The sequence below is a fragment of the Uloborus diversus genome, chromosome 7, assembly GCF_026930045.1.
Source record: "Uloborus diversus isolate 005 chromosome 7, Udiv.v.3.1, whole genome shotgun sequence".
Lineage (NCBI taxonomy): Eukaryota > Metazoa > Arthropoda > Arachnida > Araneae > Uloboridae > Uloborus > Uloborus diversus.
The window spans coordinates 148936197-148953482 of record NC_072737.1 but is presented as its reverse complement, the minus strand read 5'-3'; the positions used below and the strand labels follow the sequence as shown (position 1 = coordinate 148953482).

Below are 17286 nucleotides of genomic sequence, written 5' to 3'. Positions count from 1 at the left end.
AAAGTTAATTGTTAGTTTTAATTGTTTCATAAAACAATTAAAAAATTCAATTGCAATTATTTTAATTGTGAGAACCGATTAACGTACATTAATTCAATTAAATTAATTGCAAAGTGCAATTAATAGTTTAATTGCAATTAATTTAATTGCAATTAAATTAATTGCAATTAATTTAATTGCAATTACTTTTTTAATCAATTAACTAGGCAATTGAAAAAATAATTGATTAATGCCCAACACTGCCTTTCTCCGTATATCATCAAAAATAGATAAAATGCGTTTTTAGTTTCCTAATTTTCAAAAATTACTCGCAAATGTAAATTTTGAAACATTTTCGAGGGAGATTCCTAAATCCACCCCCTCACCTAATGTCTCGATACCCCGAAAATTGAGTTTTTAAAACTTCATTTTAATAAAATTTCTGGGGAGTTATCAGGGCTCAATTTCCCAATAGGCAGAGTAGGCAGCTGCCTAGGGCGGCAAATTTGCTATTATAAAACATATTTTTTGAATTAAATTGTTATTCTTGAAAGTAAAATATTAGCATTCTTTCATTTTCCACAGAGACAAGTTTTTCTTGTAATTTAATAATGATTACTTTCACACATCTTATGAAAGTCAAATGTTTTTCAATCATGGTATTTGCCAAATCGGCAGCAAAATTTGCCGAATAAAACTTTTTTTGGGACATCACTGTGATCGGCGGGCCTCAGAATGTGAAACGCCATCATTTCTTCATAAGTTTGACAGTTTGGGGAACACTTTTTTAGGTTTTTTTGAGTAAAGGATATTTTACTTCTTTTTTTGGGGGGGGGGGGGCGGCAGATTTCAAATTTGACTAGAGGCATGGAGCTAAATTCGGCCCTGGGGAGTTCGTTCAAAAATTTCGGATGGCCCCTCCCAAAACGATCGGCTGGATCCGCCACTGCGCGTTAACAGTACTTAAATGATTTTAACAAACTGAATAATGATATTTTGGACTTTGTTTGAAAAAAAAATCAAACAATTTTGATTTGGAATTTATTTTGGTCGAAAAAAGTTTGTTTTGCGCATTTTATTCAAAAATTTTGCTTGTTTGCGAAAAATGGAATTTTACTCAGAAACCAAACAAAGATAGTTCCATAATCATATTTAGCTTTTATGAAGCCCTTGTTTTGTTGCGTCGATTGCCACTTTTTTCAATGTTTTATCTCAAATAGTGCGCGAGTTATGAGTGTTTTAGAAAACGGCTCCCCCACTGCCTTTCCCCCCTACCCCGGGGTTGTCGACCACCCCAGGGGGGCGACGACATGTGGTTTCATAATCACCATCGTGCCTGTAACAATAATCAGAAATAATATTGCGTCAGCCTTTCCATGCATGCTCAACGCCCTTCAGATCCTGGACTATATCTGCCTGAAAAAAAAAAAAAAAACCTTGAAATACTTAGGTGAAAAAAAATCTCAACGCCTCGCTCTGCCAGATTTTAATGTTTTTATCGCTCTGCCTCATTTTCATGCATCTTGCATTTAATGAATCAATAATAAAAAATAAAAAAAAAGGGCAAGAAACAGATTTGCAGGAAATACATAAAGTTAAAACAAAAATGATAGAAAGCTTACAATTAGGAAAGCAATTATAAGTACAAGTAAGGGTTCACAATTTATAAAAAAAAAAAAAAAAAAAAAAAAAAAGACAACCTTTTTCTTTTTAAGTTCTGTGTTACGCACTTCTGTGCCGAAAAATTATCGTATCGTGTCTTCAGTCACAGAATAAAATGAATGTTCTAATCAAATGATTATCAAGTAATTTTCATTCGTATAGAACAAAAAGTTTTTTGAGATCCCACATTTTCTATTCTATTGACTCGTAGTAATACGTAAATACAGCGAGAGAAAGGATTTAGCTTCTTGTTTAGGAGAGGGAACCATTTCTATATTTAATTAACATGAACTTTATCGTAAGCATACTATTTACTCAGAAATACTCCCTATTTTCCCAAGCACTCTGTTTGGGGGCTATGCCTTTTAATTTTCCTCGAAAATAAAATTTTCAAAATGCACTTTTAGACGATCTCTGGTAGTATTTGGAAGTAAGTAAGAGGTCCTGTGATCTTCCAACCAGCAAATTTTTGAACTTGAAACGCCAAAAACACAATTTCAGGTTCTTCAATTCTGTTAGGAAACGGGGAGTTCGGAAGCTTTCCCTCGAAATTTTTCGAAATAGTCTAAAAACGGCAGTCTTAGTGTGATGGTGGGGGGAGGCAAAATTTTCAAAGTGTTATTAGGCCATCTTTAATAACGTTGGGGACATGCAGGGCTTTTGAAATCCAAAAAATGCAATTTTAGACGACTTTTCTTTTTTTATGGTCAAAGAAGGATTTTTCACAAACTCCCTTCCCGATTTTTTTTTGAAATTAAAGCCATAAAAACGAAATTTAAGACGATCTTCAATGATGTTTATTAAGGGAGGGGGGGGGGGGGGTGCTTATGTGACCTGAAAACCTTTATGCCTCTAATTAATTTTTTCTACATTGTTATTAAAATGCTGATCTAGCTTCTGAGAATGAAAATAGAAAATAGTGAAAACTTGTAACCCCCATTCTATATTTAGTCCAGTCAATAGATACATTTTACCTTGCAAAAAATGGGGTCAAAGATTTTATTTTTTAAATTTGTGCATATTGGTGCCGACATGGAAAAACCAAGTTATCCAACACGAAAGATCCCGGAAGAACTTTTGGGGGCCGAAAAACCACAAAAATTTATGACTTTTTTGTTTTTTCCAAAATATCTCCGAAATGGTTCAACTTAGAAAAAAGCTTTAAATGTAAAGTTTAAAGAACATAAAATTTCCTACAACTTTTGTATTTACAACTTTTTTGTAGCACAAATACCAAGCTTGCTATAGCTCTTTGAAAATAGGCAGTTTTTCTCCACTCCGAAAAAAAAAGCTTTCATACTGGAAAGCAAGGCGTCATAATTATTAGAACTTGAATAGAAACTGTAGTTTCAGAGAGTTTATCGACAGTTAGAGTAGTTTGAGTTTCTTGCTCCCCCCTCCCCCCCCCCGCTGGACACAGTAGCAGTTCTGGCTGACAGATTAGTTCCCACTAGACTCCAAAAACAAACGATGTATTATGAAACTGAAATACATATATACGCATTCATTTAAAGCACATACGACGATGCGATAATAATTTTTAAAAAAAAACCTTCCCCACTGCTCACAAACTAACTTTTCTGATCTGACAGAGGTAGTCTTCATCAGACTCCAATAATAGATGATATATTGTTATTTGTAACTGGATTACACAATATATACATTCATTTGAGGGATATAATTCGTACATTCTAGTCTAATTATTGCAGACAAAGATGGGATTTTTAAATATTAATGTGAAGGAATGAATATCAGGCAGCTAATAAGCAAACAATCAACACAGTCATGCAACCTATGCTCTGATACAATAATAATAATAAACCCTCCCCCACCGCTCACGAACTAATATTTCTAGTCTGACAGAGGTAATCTTCAGTCAGACTCCAATAACATATGATTTATATTGCAGTTTGTAATTGAATTACATATACTTCTCATTCATTTAAAGCACATAATTCGTACCATCTATTCTATTACAAGCGAAAATGCAACATTCGAATATAAATATGAATGAATAAATATTAGGGTGATAATAAGCAAACAATAGACATAATAATGAATAAATAAAGGTATAATAGTAATACGTAATGAACACTTTGAAAAAATTCTGCAGAAACTGACTTTTTGAGACATGAAAAACCCAAAAGAATTACCTTACAAAATGAAAATCCAACTGTAGAAGATTAATACATACATCTAAATTACAGAGAGATTCATTCGACCTTAAAGCAAATAGAGAAATGACAACAAAATGCGCTGTTTATCTTCTTCGAAGCCGTTTTGAAGGTCCAGGTTCTTCCGGTTCAGAATCTGTAGGGGGGTAGAAAGAAGCTATGGTCCTTTAATTGTTCATCTCCTTGTTGCGGTAATTCCAAAAGCTCCTGGAACAAATCATCTTCTTCGGCAGTCTCATCCAAAGATGAAATTTCTACAACATTTTCACAATTTGTGCCACTGCAGTGTTTGCACGTGCTGGAGCATTTTAAACCTGCCTTGTGACAAGAACAGGCTCCAGTACAATTTTTCTTGCAGGTACAAGGTACAATCTTCAAAAGATTCTGAGTAACTGAATCTCTTTTCGTGTTAACATGCATTAGACCTTGCGTCTTGCGTTCCCAACCCCATTTCTCTGGATCAATTATGTTTGCCCAACCAACTTTGAATTACGTCACCTGTGTATAATATTTGCAAAATGTTTTCTCCAGCTGCAGCTAAGGAAGGCATCATGATGACAGATTGGGTCCATAAATACTTCAACAGCTTCCTTAATTTCATGATTTTTTTATTTATTTATTTATTTATTTATTTATTTTTTTTTTGACTATTTTGTACAACTTAATTTTGCCCTGGCCAAAGATTGCCGAAGTCGTATCACATCCACTAAACGCATGGATGAAAAGAATATTGCTGGAGTCAAACTTAAAAGATTTAGTGGGGAAAAAAACAAATCACAAGCATTCCCTCTTCCAGGTTTTAAAAAGAACAAGTTGCTGGAAGGCTGTCCTAAAGCTGTCATCAATTTTCTCGCCTACTATAACAACCTTTTCAGTTTCTTTTGCCTTTGAAAGAGCAGAAAGTAAGTCAACATCATCTTGAGTCTGCCTGACTTCAATGCCACACTCTTCGAAATATGTCTCAAGAAGTAGACTAAGACAATTATTTTTGTTACAATTTGCCAGAAACCTTTCTTGTGGAATTTAGTTAACATGTTAGGTTCAACCATTACTTCAAGGGAAGAGATTGATTGCTCATTGATATAGCATTTGTGACAGGCAGTGTGAATTGTCACTTCTTTTAAGAACTTCAAAAAACGCTGATGTTTTTCATTTTGCCGTTTTGCGCTGCATCTTTGAAGATTTTCTGTTCCCTTCTCCTTCACAATCTTTATTTCGCATTCATGCAAACTGATTTCGCAAATAATAATGATAATAATAAAAAACACCTTGGTCAGGCGTAATCATGTCTAGGAAAAAAAATGTAATTCAGAACATACAAATTGATAAAACATACTCTCGCTCAAACCCTGAAGTGACCAACATGAGTAGCTATTGAGTCGATTCATCTCATTTGGAGAAAAAAAGGGAGGGGGGGGGGGGGTGGAATGGGGGTGTTTTGTTTAACTTAAAGGGAACGGAGGCATTTACCCCCAGCTGTGAAAGACAAATGATTTCCAAGGTCAGACTGCCGGCTTTTCTCCTTTTTTCCTCCGTTATCCGATGCGCTTTCACGCACTTCGCTGAAGGGGTTCAGAAAAAGTGTGACTTTCAAGAGGCTGTAACTCGCTTGCTTTTCATGCTACAAAAATGTTGTAATGACAAAAGTTGAAGGAAATTTAATCCTCTTTATCATTTGCATTGGAAGTTTTTTTGTAATTGTAACCATTTTTGAGATATTTTGAAAATACTACAAAAAGTCACAAATTTTTGGGGTTTTTTCGGCCCCCAAAAGTTCTCCCGAGGTCTTTCGTGTTGGATAACTTGGTTTTTTCATATTGGCACTAGTGTACACAAATTTAAAAAATAAAATCTTTGACCCCATTTTTTGTAAGGCAAGCCCGTTTTTTTCTACCTATTGACTGGACTAATTGTTCACATCTTAGTTAGCTTTGTCGGCAACATAAAGCTGAAAACGTCATTAAAACTAATACATACAATGCTTAGTAATTCTACCACGGTGTGTTTTTTATATTAACCGAATCATATTAAATTGCTAATATATTTTTCATGATTTTCTATGTATTGAATGAGTATATTGGTGTACAGAATGTTTTCCGCAATTGAATTTTCCGCCTCCCAAACCTTCTAAAGAAATTTGACGAGTCTGGCTCTTAAAGACACAAATAATTTTCAAAAATGCTTGTTGAGCTGTGGAAAGCACTTTATGTGTGTACCATTTGTAGTAACATAAAACACATGTAAAACGATGCAAAATACCTAGTATCTGGAATACGATTTAATCTATATATAAAAATATTTTTCTACTGGAAGGGGAAAATGTCAACTTTTCGCATTCGACAGCATTGTAACAATGTTCATTATATTGTAAATAAACAATTTGACTCAGAAATATTCCTTTCAAATCTATTTCTTTTCAAACCACAAATTTGAAAAAAAAAAAAGCAGATGTTGCTAATTTAACAGCTAATAGCACGCATCTACATGGATTCACTTTCAAAAGCACTTGATTCTTCACGAAAGCCTTAGGAAAAGAGGAAAGAAGAAAGGACGTCCAGCGAAGGTCATTGAGGGGAACTAATGAGAGGGTAATAAATCTCACACCCCATTAGCACTTACCCCTCAAAAAGGGGAGGTTACTAATATAGGGCGGGGCAAATGCAAAAAGTGAACGTATTTTGAAATTTTTTTCAATAGTTAGAACATGATATTTGTTTAAAAAATGGTCGCATTATTTCAAACAAGATCTCAAAAGAGAGCTGGAAATATTTTGCGTGTCAGGGCGTTCTTAAAATTTCGATAGCACGAGTTGCAGATGTTTTACAGAGCGAAATGTCCAACAGTACCTCGTTTTCGAAGAAATTCATTTTTTCTCGAATTTTAAAAAATCGGAGAATGGACACATCAAAAAAGTAAAAACTAAAAGAAACAGACATGGTCTTGAAAAATACTCAGAAAAAAAACCGGATCCGAAAACTTCACAGGAATTTGTAAAACAAGCTCCAACTTTCCCCGTAGGTTAACATTAGATCCGAATCTTTCAGACTCTCAGTGAAGAGCACCCATAAGGGTTGACATGCAATAAAAATCATCTTGCATTAATGCTCCCTCAATATTGTTATGTTACTCCATTTATGCTGTCAGCAGGCTGCCACAATATTGACTGACAAGGTGTATGCAGCATAATATCAGGAAAATATCAAGGTAGGCTGCTTTTGTAATATTGAATACGTATTGATATGACAGGATAATATCAAGATGTTGTCATGGCAGCATGAAATGAAGGTCTAGGCAAGATGATCTTGCTTTTGTAATCTTCATACGTATTGATATGACAAGATAATATCAAGATGTTGTCATGACAGCATGAAATCAAGGTCTAGGCAAGATGATCTTGCTTTTGTAATATTGCCTACGTATTGATATGACAGGAAAATGTCAGGGTACATTGACATGACAGTATGAAATCAGCACGTTTGCAAGGTGTTTTATCTATTTATTTATTTGTATTATGTTCACTTTAAACTCGAGAATTAAATTTCATTATTTAATTATTGTGTTATTCTTCAAGATAGTTTTCTAGCCTAAGAATATTTTCTTAAAGTTGACATCTGATCGGAAATTCATATAAAGGTATTAATAGTACTCGCAATTTAAATTAAAAAATGAAAGTTTCTTCGTTTTGCGTAATACTTGACTTATTTTTTAAATTCATGCTTCTTGTATTATAAAGACATAAAATGCCTAGTTATGAATAATTGCAGAAGTTTTCATAGCACATTTAAGAGTAAAGATAGCAAAATAATAAATAAATACAATAAAGTACATTTTCAAATGTATGTCAGCATTGAAAATATCCCATGGACAAAACATATGAATTTATCTTAAAGAATAACATAAATAACCATTGAATAAAATTAATCTTACTCGTGCGATTGAAGTGATAATACGAAATTCTGGGCTTCATGTCCTTTGTTTCAAAGTCTAGGTACGAAAAAAGTTATTTTCGGCCATTTCTAACATTGATCGCACATCGTCTACGATATGACTTGTTTAGTACTATATTAATAAACAAATGCAGTTATAAGTCATTCATAAGTATTCCTAAAACAATACTATTCCACACTAACAACTAAGCAACCAACTTAACGAAGCCTAAAGAATGTAACGACGTCATGTGCAGCTCCTCTGGACCGACTGAATCGAAGAAGGAAAATGTGCCAGCAATGCGAGGGACGCTGGGTAGAAAGAAATGTGCGCATGCGCAAGTATCAACAAAGGTCCACCTGTTCTATTGTGTACTAATTACCTTGACGGCGACAGTATGTATGCAATGTTGTTATTGTAAGGTAATATCAATATTGATATTTTAAGATGAATGCAATGTTGCATACGTGTTGTTATTGTAATATTGCTTTTTAATCTTTATGCAAGCTTTATGCAGTATGAAACACGTCAATATTGACGCCGTCAGTATAATATCAAGATCTGTCAAGGTTGATGCAAGAAATTTTACTAGTAGGGGGGGAAGCCTGGAAAACCTGCTCTCCTTAACACAATCGAAGATATATTCAGTAAATTACCGTCCATTAGCCAGGGCTAAAGCAGAAATTTTGAAAATTGCGTTTGTAAATCTTGAATTTTGAAAAATTTCTTAGGAGAGTCTCTGAATCTCACCTCTTCTCCTAACATCAGAGGAAAGACGGCTTGCATTTACGTAGTTATGATTTCAACTTTGAAAAGTTTCTGCAAGACCGATTTTGGATTCTGTCATTAAAGATCAACTTCTGTTTCAAGGACTTCGATTTCTAAAAATTAAGGGGGAAAATCTCTCAACTCTCTTTATCTTAACATCATTGACGATCACCAACAATTGCATTTTTGGAATTTTAAAATTTCGAAGAATTTCTATTGAAGAGTTCCCAAAAATTACACCCTTTCTTCTAGCGTACGTTAACAAAGTGGCCTGTAATTGCGTTTCATTTAGTCAAGTTTGTTTGGGGGGGGGGGTGATTTTTCCAGCTAGACTCATTTTTTTTCTTCTTCATTCAATATTTCGTTTTCAGGACTAAAATTTCGTTTTCAGCCATCAATTTCCAAAAAGTTCTGAAGAAATATAACAACACCTGCTTTCATGCGGCTTAAAAACTCTCTTTTTTCTATTTAAAAAAGATCTTTTGGAAGTTTTTAACCCGCGACAAAGCGCGCTTCTCGGACGAACACGAGAACGTGCAAGGGGTGTCCTACACCCCTGTAGAGAATTTCCATAACTTACTAAGCGAAAGTTTCTTTTTCACTGAGTTTTTTGACTTTCTTACGCCAAACATAATTGTTACTTTAAACTTTGCAAAGCATCCTATTTAATTAGTGATTTTCACCAATTTCAGATCAAAATTATTTCATATAAATACTCACTTACATTACTTGATGCATATTCGGTACACATGGCATTAGAATGTTTTTTGCATAAAATGTTAAGCATTTCAAACAACAATAAGATATTGTTGGTACTTCTTACTACCACAGAGATAACAGCAATTGTATGACACCTTTTTTTTTAATTGGCTCCATTGAAAAATTACTTCTAATTTTTAGTTTTGTTTGATGCTTGACACCGCACGCATGTTATTGATAAGTTGAACTGTCTAGTTTGAAATGAATGGTCTACTTTTTTAAATACTTATTTGAGAATCTTTGATTAAGAGCAGAAAACCTCTGCAGTTGATTGTAGCTAAATTTAGAAGAGACAAAAATACCACAATTGGCCTTTTTTTTTTGTAATACCTGCTGTAGAATAAGCAGCTAACCAATAAATGCCTTCAGTTCATTTTTTGTTGATATCATTGGCATTTCTTTACCAAGGGAAATTATATCTAATATTTTCAATAGGAATTAGTGGACTTCATTGTAATATACAGAATGCTTTCACCAAATAAAATTGACAATGATTCTGAAAGTGTTGAAATATTACTTGTATGCTTCATATTTCCCAGACGTTTCTAAATAATGCTCTTTTCTGGTGTTCTTACTTTGTAATGATATTGTTCTGTCAATCCTATTATTTGACCATCTTTTCCAATGGAAAAAAGTTCCATTTGTGCAATCAATTATTTCGTCATCTTCACATAAATCCTCAGTTTCACTATCAGTATTATGGTGACTATAATTTAACTCTATTATCAGGCTCGTCATCACATTCATTTAACGATTGATCGTCAGAGGAAACTTCATCCAACAGATTTTGCAAATGTCTCATATCCTCATCATACGTCATGTAGCGCAACATTTTCATCGAAAATCAGAGTATCACAAGGACGTGCAAGGGGTATTTTACACCTCATATAAGGAATTCTAGGAAACCACTGAAGGAATGCACACAATAAACATACCCTCCATTAGCAAGTGACCTTCAAACCAGCTACACTTTCAAATAAGCGAACTTATAAAGTTCCAATAATAAAGTTCTGTGGGGTGTCAAACACCCCCTTGAGCATCCTCGAGAGTTAACTAAGAAACGTTGTAAAAGAATGATGAACAATGCATTTAATATACAAAATACTCTCTTTATAATCGTATTTTTATGGTTTTAAGCCTCTATGGTTTCTCATCAGAAACATGGAAAAAACTGAAATTCTTTTTTTACTTTTCCCTTTTCTCTGCATTTTTTCATGCAGTCTGAAGGGATTATTGCCAAACCCTGAATAGGGTTCATTGATTAAAACAATCTGATCGAAACATTTATAGAAAAAAATCAGTCGAACCGAATTCTGTTAAACGTTTTACAAAATGAAGTATTTTAAATGGAAAAGCATTGGGAATACTTACTTTAATTACCGAATTACCTCAACATATTTGTGCTATTGCTAAAACATGTAAAAGAGCATTTATATTTTATTTGGAGGAGGCGGTAGTGGTCTTTATATATTTCAAAAGGGGCACAACTTTTGACTTTAATACGAAACGTTATGAAAGCTAAATCCGGCCATGCTGAGGCTGGATTCTGTTAAGCTACATGCTAAATTTTTAACTCTGTCAAAAATATGTAGAGATCTGGAAATTAAAAATATTTAACTCATAGTAGACATTAATTGTAAATATAGATGAACCAAATGACCTTTTAATTTTCTTCTAAAGGCAAAGTTGCGCATATACCGTTAATTTTTTATAACGAACTAGCCGCCTGCAGTGTCACTTCCTTTGGCTTTGCTTAGCGATAGAAATTTAAATGAGGTTTTTGGTGAGTAAATTATTCTTTCAAAGGATAACATTAAAAAAAATATAGTATAAAAAACACATCCCAAGCGTCCGTACATAAATTAATAAACAGTATATTAATTTTCCTCGCGGTCCAGCTCTAGAATGATTCGATTCTGAACTATTCAATAACTTCCACTTTAAGCAGAAAAAAAGAGCAAAAGAAAAACTTTCAATCAGTAAGTGACTGTGTTCCGACAGAAGGCAAAATTGTTCTGAAGAAGAATCAACAGGATAAAGAGTTAAGGTTTTAATCGTTTTTATCCGCTAATCAAAGTTGCACAGCTGTGCCACGTAACTAAACATGCAGTCAAGAAAAATATGAATACATCGATACCTGGTTCGATGCTCAGTTTTATGTCATATACCAGGAGTAGCGATGCCATAGATAGATAGATAGTCACAAACAACTTTTTTAAATAAAGATAATTGTTTCATAAATTAGTTTAGTTTAGTTTATGTACTAAGAAAGACAATATTGTCCTTTCAAGAATTGACAATGTTTCTGACTGTGAGTTCTTTAGATTATCTTACTATTATTTTAAAGTAACGTTAATTTTTTAGATAAATTCACTGAAGCAAAATAACAAACAGAAGTCTCTATATACCTAGGGGCATCGCTAAAAGGTGGGGGCGATATGGAGAAAAGTCTACAATCTACAAAATGTTTGGTCCCAAGAAAAGCAGATTTGAGTTTGTTGACTGAACTTAATAAAGCAGGGAAAATCTTGAAGTAAATGAACAAAGGAAAAATAAATAAATAAAAAATTATGGTGGGTGTAAAAGAGTAACAATTTGATACTAATAGGAACTTTGAAAATTAAATTAAAAAAAATGTAAATAAATAAATGAAAAAAAAATACACAAAAAAATAAATAACAAAACAATAATGGTTAAGAATTAAACCTAATGAAAAGATAAGTTGAATGAAAACAGCAAAAAATTAAAAACACCAAAAACTAAAAATTATTCTACTATAAAAAAATCAAAAAATTCATTTTTATCAGTTTATAGCTGAAAAATTGATTCAGAATTGTGATGAAAATGTAACAAAAAAATACTGACCAGAGCAAAACAACAAATCAAGTTTTTAGTCGCTTTTAATTTCTGAAATAAATTAAATTTTGTAATGCTGAAATATTAATTCTGTATTGTGTTGAAAATATAGCCAAAAATACTGGACATAACAAAACAACAAATCAAGTTTTTGGTCACTTTTAATTTCGTAATAAAAAAACATAGATTCGTATATAATGAAATAATTGAAAATAATTTATGATCAACATATTTTTCAATGAACAGTCACAGAAGGTAAAAAAATGGCTGTTTCTAATGACTAGAGCATCAACATATTCCATCCACATTGAAAGCAGAGGTGGCTCCAAATGTCCCAGACATTTGTCCCACATCAGTTTTACATATGTACAACTATTACTTCCATAATAAATATTTTCTTAGAAATTTCATTCACACGTAATGAAAAACTGTACAAGCCACAAAAATAGTATTAGGACTACAGTCACATTGCACAATGATGATAACATGAAAGTATGTCAGCGAGTCTTCAAATGCAGCGTCTGTGTGATGTGGAGCGATAGAGAAACTGCCAGATGTGAAATGATTTTCCTGAGAGTGAAGATATAGAAAACCAGTAACACTTCAATTTTTACTGGACGCTTTTATTTTTTTTGTGGATTCAGTAATTCACTGAGAAGAACCAAGTGCACTTTTTATTTGTTGGATTCAACACAGTTTCTCAGCATCTCGTAAACCTCTGTGAATGATGGTCGGTCTTCACTTCTAAGCAGAAAGAGAAATAAATTGATCAAAACGGGACACAACTAAAGATAATGAGTCATTTAGGGTAACTTTGAATCACATTTTTAAATATACAGGGTTGCTACAAATAATTTATTTGTTTTCGAAACCTCACATATCCAAAATTATTGCCTGTACTTCCATGATGAGTAGATGAAAATAATCAAACTTATCAAGATTTGGAATTGTGTTAACCTGGTGATAATATGAGTGCAGCATTTTAAAAATGGTGACAAAACAAGAAAAGTATGATTATGCAGAACTGCGATTCTCACCAGGTAGTGCAGAGGATCAGCACCAGTCCGTAGAAAAATTTGACCGGTCCTTAGAGATTTTTTCTCGTTCACGTTAAAAAAATTAAAAAAAAACAAAAAGAAAAGAAAGAAAGAAAGAAAAAGATGAAGAATCCAACCATTTTATGATTAATTTTCATAACTTTCTATGATTTTCCCAAATATTTATTTACTCATGTATAATTGTAACAATAATTACTAATCTTTGCATTTTAAAGATTTTTTTTTCTTTTTGGGATTGTTTTTTGATACTATAAAAAAATTTCATTTATTTTTTGAAGCAAAAAAATAACCTTGTTGAGGGGGGGGGGACTTCATAATTTTGTGATGGTCCCTTAGTCTAAATAAAAATAAACAAATAAATTTAAAAAAAAAAGGTATGGACGGGCCGAAAATTTTTTTCAAAAGGCTTCGCGGTTCAAAAAAGGTTGAGAAACACTGTTGTAGAGTAACTTGTACCACATATATTTGTAGTGCTGTTCTGGTAAAGTCATTACTGCCATAGAGATGCTATCCTTGAGTTCTTCCACGCTTTTGGTAGTGTAGGTACAGAAACAAGGTCATTAATGGGCCCCCAAAAGTACTGCAAGAACATATGAACAAAAGAAAAAAAAAAACCTTTTCATATCTTGTTACCATTTCAAAAATACTGCACTGGTATTACCACCTGGCTCACACAATTCCAAATCTATAATAATGAGTTTGTGGTGATTTTTATATATTCCTCTTTGCTATATATGCAATACTTTTGGTTTTCGTTTCGAAAAAGAATGGATCATTTGTAGTAACCCTGGATTAAACATATAGGAACAAATTATACAAGGCCTAATGCTGAACTCTGCTGGCAAGATAATAATATCAGTTTTGTGTTTTTTGTTTTATGAAATTGGTAGGTCACAATGCACACACAGCTAATTATCTAATCCAATTATAGAAAACTTAAATATGAAATGAAAATGATGAGTTTTAAAAAGATGAGGGCATTAAAAATTTAATATATCTTTTTCAAAGTTTAACTACAGTTAAACTAATTTATTTCACACCGCATTTGACATGGCTCAAAGTACTCAAGTGGCAGAAAAATGTTTGGGAGTTAATAATTCATTTTAAATGGTTTTCGTAAATATTGTCTATCTATTTTGCATTATAACATACTACAAAGTTTTTCCTCAGTTTCATGCCAGTAAATGCAATAACACTCTTTAAAAACCAGTGGGACAGTCAAAATTAGAAAAATTGAATCTTAAGTAAATTAAAATACTAACTATTCGCAACTCCAAAGCTCGAATACGCTACCTTGCGGTGATTAACAATACTAAAGAAAAAGGTAAAACATTCCATTCCACGTGTTTTCTTTGGGGTAAAATACAGGCTTCAGACAGTTTATGATGTAATGTAATTTCAGAAGAATAGAAAAGAAAGCTTCCCACAAACATGATGAAAAATTACTGTCATTCAATAAGTGTCAAAGCAAGTTATAAGTTACGGCATTTGTTTGTTTTACCTTTTTCATCCGCCATTAGACAGTGGCTGCAGCGCCCCCTATAGTTTATTGGAGTAGCGAATATTAAGAACAAATTTTTGGTAGTTCCTGATTCAACAATATTTGCTGACAAATGAATAAATAATAATAACTAGACACATACCGAGTACTCAGTAACTACTCGGTACTCGGCCTACTCAGCCAAATTTTGATCAGATACTTGGCCAATACCGAGTAGTTGCAAAAAATTGAATCTTGTCCGAGACAGATATTAAAATTTATAAAAAAGCTCAAGCATGTATAATGTTCATAATGTTCTGCAATCATTTACAATTCAAATTTACTCAAATTAGAATAGTGAAGTTTGTAATGCTTCAATGGAATAAATCTTTATTTTAATGTCCCCAAAGTTAATAAAACTTATTTATTAAAAATTGTGCAAAAAAGGTAAGTATAGGAATATAAAAATATGGAATTTTTATATTAAAAATGGATTTTTGCTACATACAAAAATTAGTTATAAGAAATATAAAAATACCTTTGTTTAAAAAATAAAAGGAAATAAAACAACGCTAAAAGCACAGTGCAGACACGTGTTTTAGCATTACAAGGAATTCCTTTTTCAATGCACAAAATGTGAGCTCGTGGAGTTAAAGGCATCCGATAAAAGTCGGATTTTTTTGTCGAACGTCTTTACGTTCTTTAGCTCACATTTTATGCACTGAAAAAGACGTTCCTTGTAAAGCAGAAACACGTGTCTGCAGCAGCATTGTAGTGTTGGCTGGACAAAACCTATTTTGGCCATGCCATTAGCAAAAACCTGCCAAAACTGGATATAACCGCCATAGAGCTGGCCAAAACTGTATTGTATGAAAGCACACTAATATGTATAATGTTGCACATTAAATAATGCGTAGTTACATTTCAGCAGGAATTTAGTTTTAAAAACTATTATATGGACAAGGAGGTCTATACTACTATTCCAATAAGTTCAAAATTCATCACATGTGTGTCGGTGTTTCTTCTTAAAACATAATGGGTACTTGGTAACTCGGCCGAGTAATGAAAGGTTGAGTACTCGGTAACTCTGTACTTGGCCGAGTAATGAAAGGCCGAGTACTCGGTACTTGGCTACTCGGCCAAAGTGCTACTCCGTACGTCTCTAATAATAACTTTAGATTAAACTGTCATGAATCACCTTTAAGCTTATCAGAAGTTGATGAAGAACTAAAAGCTCAGGCAAATTCATAACAACAATAACATGTACCACAATTTTTGAGGGCATGCTTCCTAAGAATATGGGAAAGGGGGAAAAATAAGGTAGATGCATGACATGACACAAGACATAATGCATGTGATATTAAAATGCAAAATTTTTGTTAGAAAGTTTTTAACTGCTGTCCTTGACAACTATTAGGATGGGAACTTTTCATTGGGGGAAAAAACCTGTACATTATGTGAAAATTAAATTAAATCTACTATATAAAAATGAAATTTGAACAGAAAAAATTCATACTGAAAGAAGGGAAGTGTTCTGTAAAAGGTAACCCTTATCACTATCACTCGTTAGAAGTCATCTTTCCTTGTGCCATTAACAACATTTTAAACAATATTTTAGAACATTACTAAGCCAGTGGGGGAAAAAAAGTGATTAATATAAATGCTATGATTTTAAATAGAAAATTTAGTGGAAAGGATGTAATATTACCATGCTACTTGAAGATTTCACCAGATATGCGATTTGAATCCAAACCTTAAGTTTTCTGTGCAACTTGCATTTGCAATGACCAACATAAAAGGATAATTGCTACAAATATGTGAATTACATTTAGAATATCCATACTTCGAACCTGAACTGCTGTATGTCTGTTCATACCTTGGAAAAACCCTTAAAATTTATTCATTATGCACCACACATAAAAACAAAAAATACTGTGCATTCAACAGCAGTTCAATAAAGAGAATCAAAACTAAAACGGTATGGCTAGTGTTAAGGTAAAAAAGAGAACATTGACATAGAAAAATCAGCTTACTTATATTGCCAGCATTTCCTCATCAAATTGTACACAGAATCAGGACAGAGTTCTGGTTTTCCTAATCGTTCATTATGTTCAAACATTCTCAGTATATCTCGACCAATCATTCCCTGAAAGAAATTAAGAGGTTGATTAGAAGTGGTAAAATCAATAGTCATCTAACGGAATCTAAGGATTTCGGGGTACATTTATGGAAGCTTTGAGAGTACAAAAAAAAAAAAAACTAGGTCATTTCTATGCGCAGTATCTCACTAAGGAACTTCAAAAAATAAAATCAAATATGGTAAAAAAAAAACCCAAAACGTTTTGTTGGATGTCCTTTCTCTTTCATAGGTTCTAGTATCATTATTTCCACTGAATTAGCTCTTGCCTGATAATTTCATTTGCTATTTTGTATTTTAAGTGCTGTTTTTTATTTGGTGCATTTTTATAGGATAAAAAATTGATACACATGTGATTTTCTAATCTTTATAATGAAAATGCTATCTCATTTGCTCTTTTTTTCAAAAACAAATAATGCTCAACTTGAACCAATAACATAGAGAAAGAACTGCTGTATTGGAAAATGAGAGCTGTAGTGTAAATCA

At 32.8% G+C, this 17286-nt stretch overlaps 1 protein-coding gene across 1 annotated transcript in view; it reads right to left on the bottom strand.

Annotated features, from left to right (window-relative positions):
* Window positions 1-12284: 12284 nt before the first annotated feature.
* The window catches only part of LOC129225967 (uncharacterized), a 60324-nt gene continuing 55322 nt past the window's right edge, over window positions 12285-17286 (bottom strand). The window contains exons 15-16 of the mRNA XM_054860536.1: window positions 16697-16809; window positions 12285-12869 (exon numbers count right to left, since the gene is read on the bottom strand). Of these exons, the coding sequence (XP_054716511.1) occupies window positions 12800-12869; window positions 16697-16809 (183 nt within the window). The 3' untranslated portion in view covers window positions 12285-12799. The remainder of the gene's footprint in view (window positions 12870-16696; window positions 16810-17286) is intronic.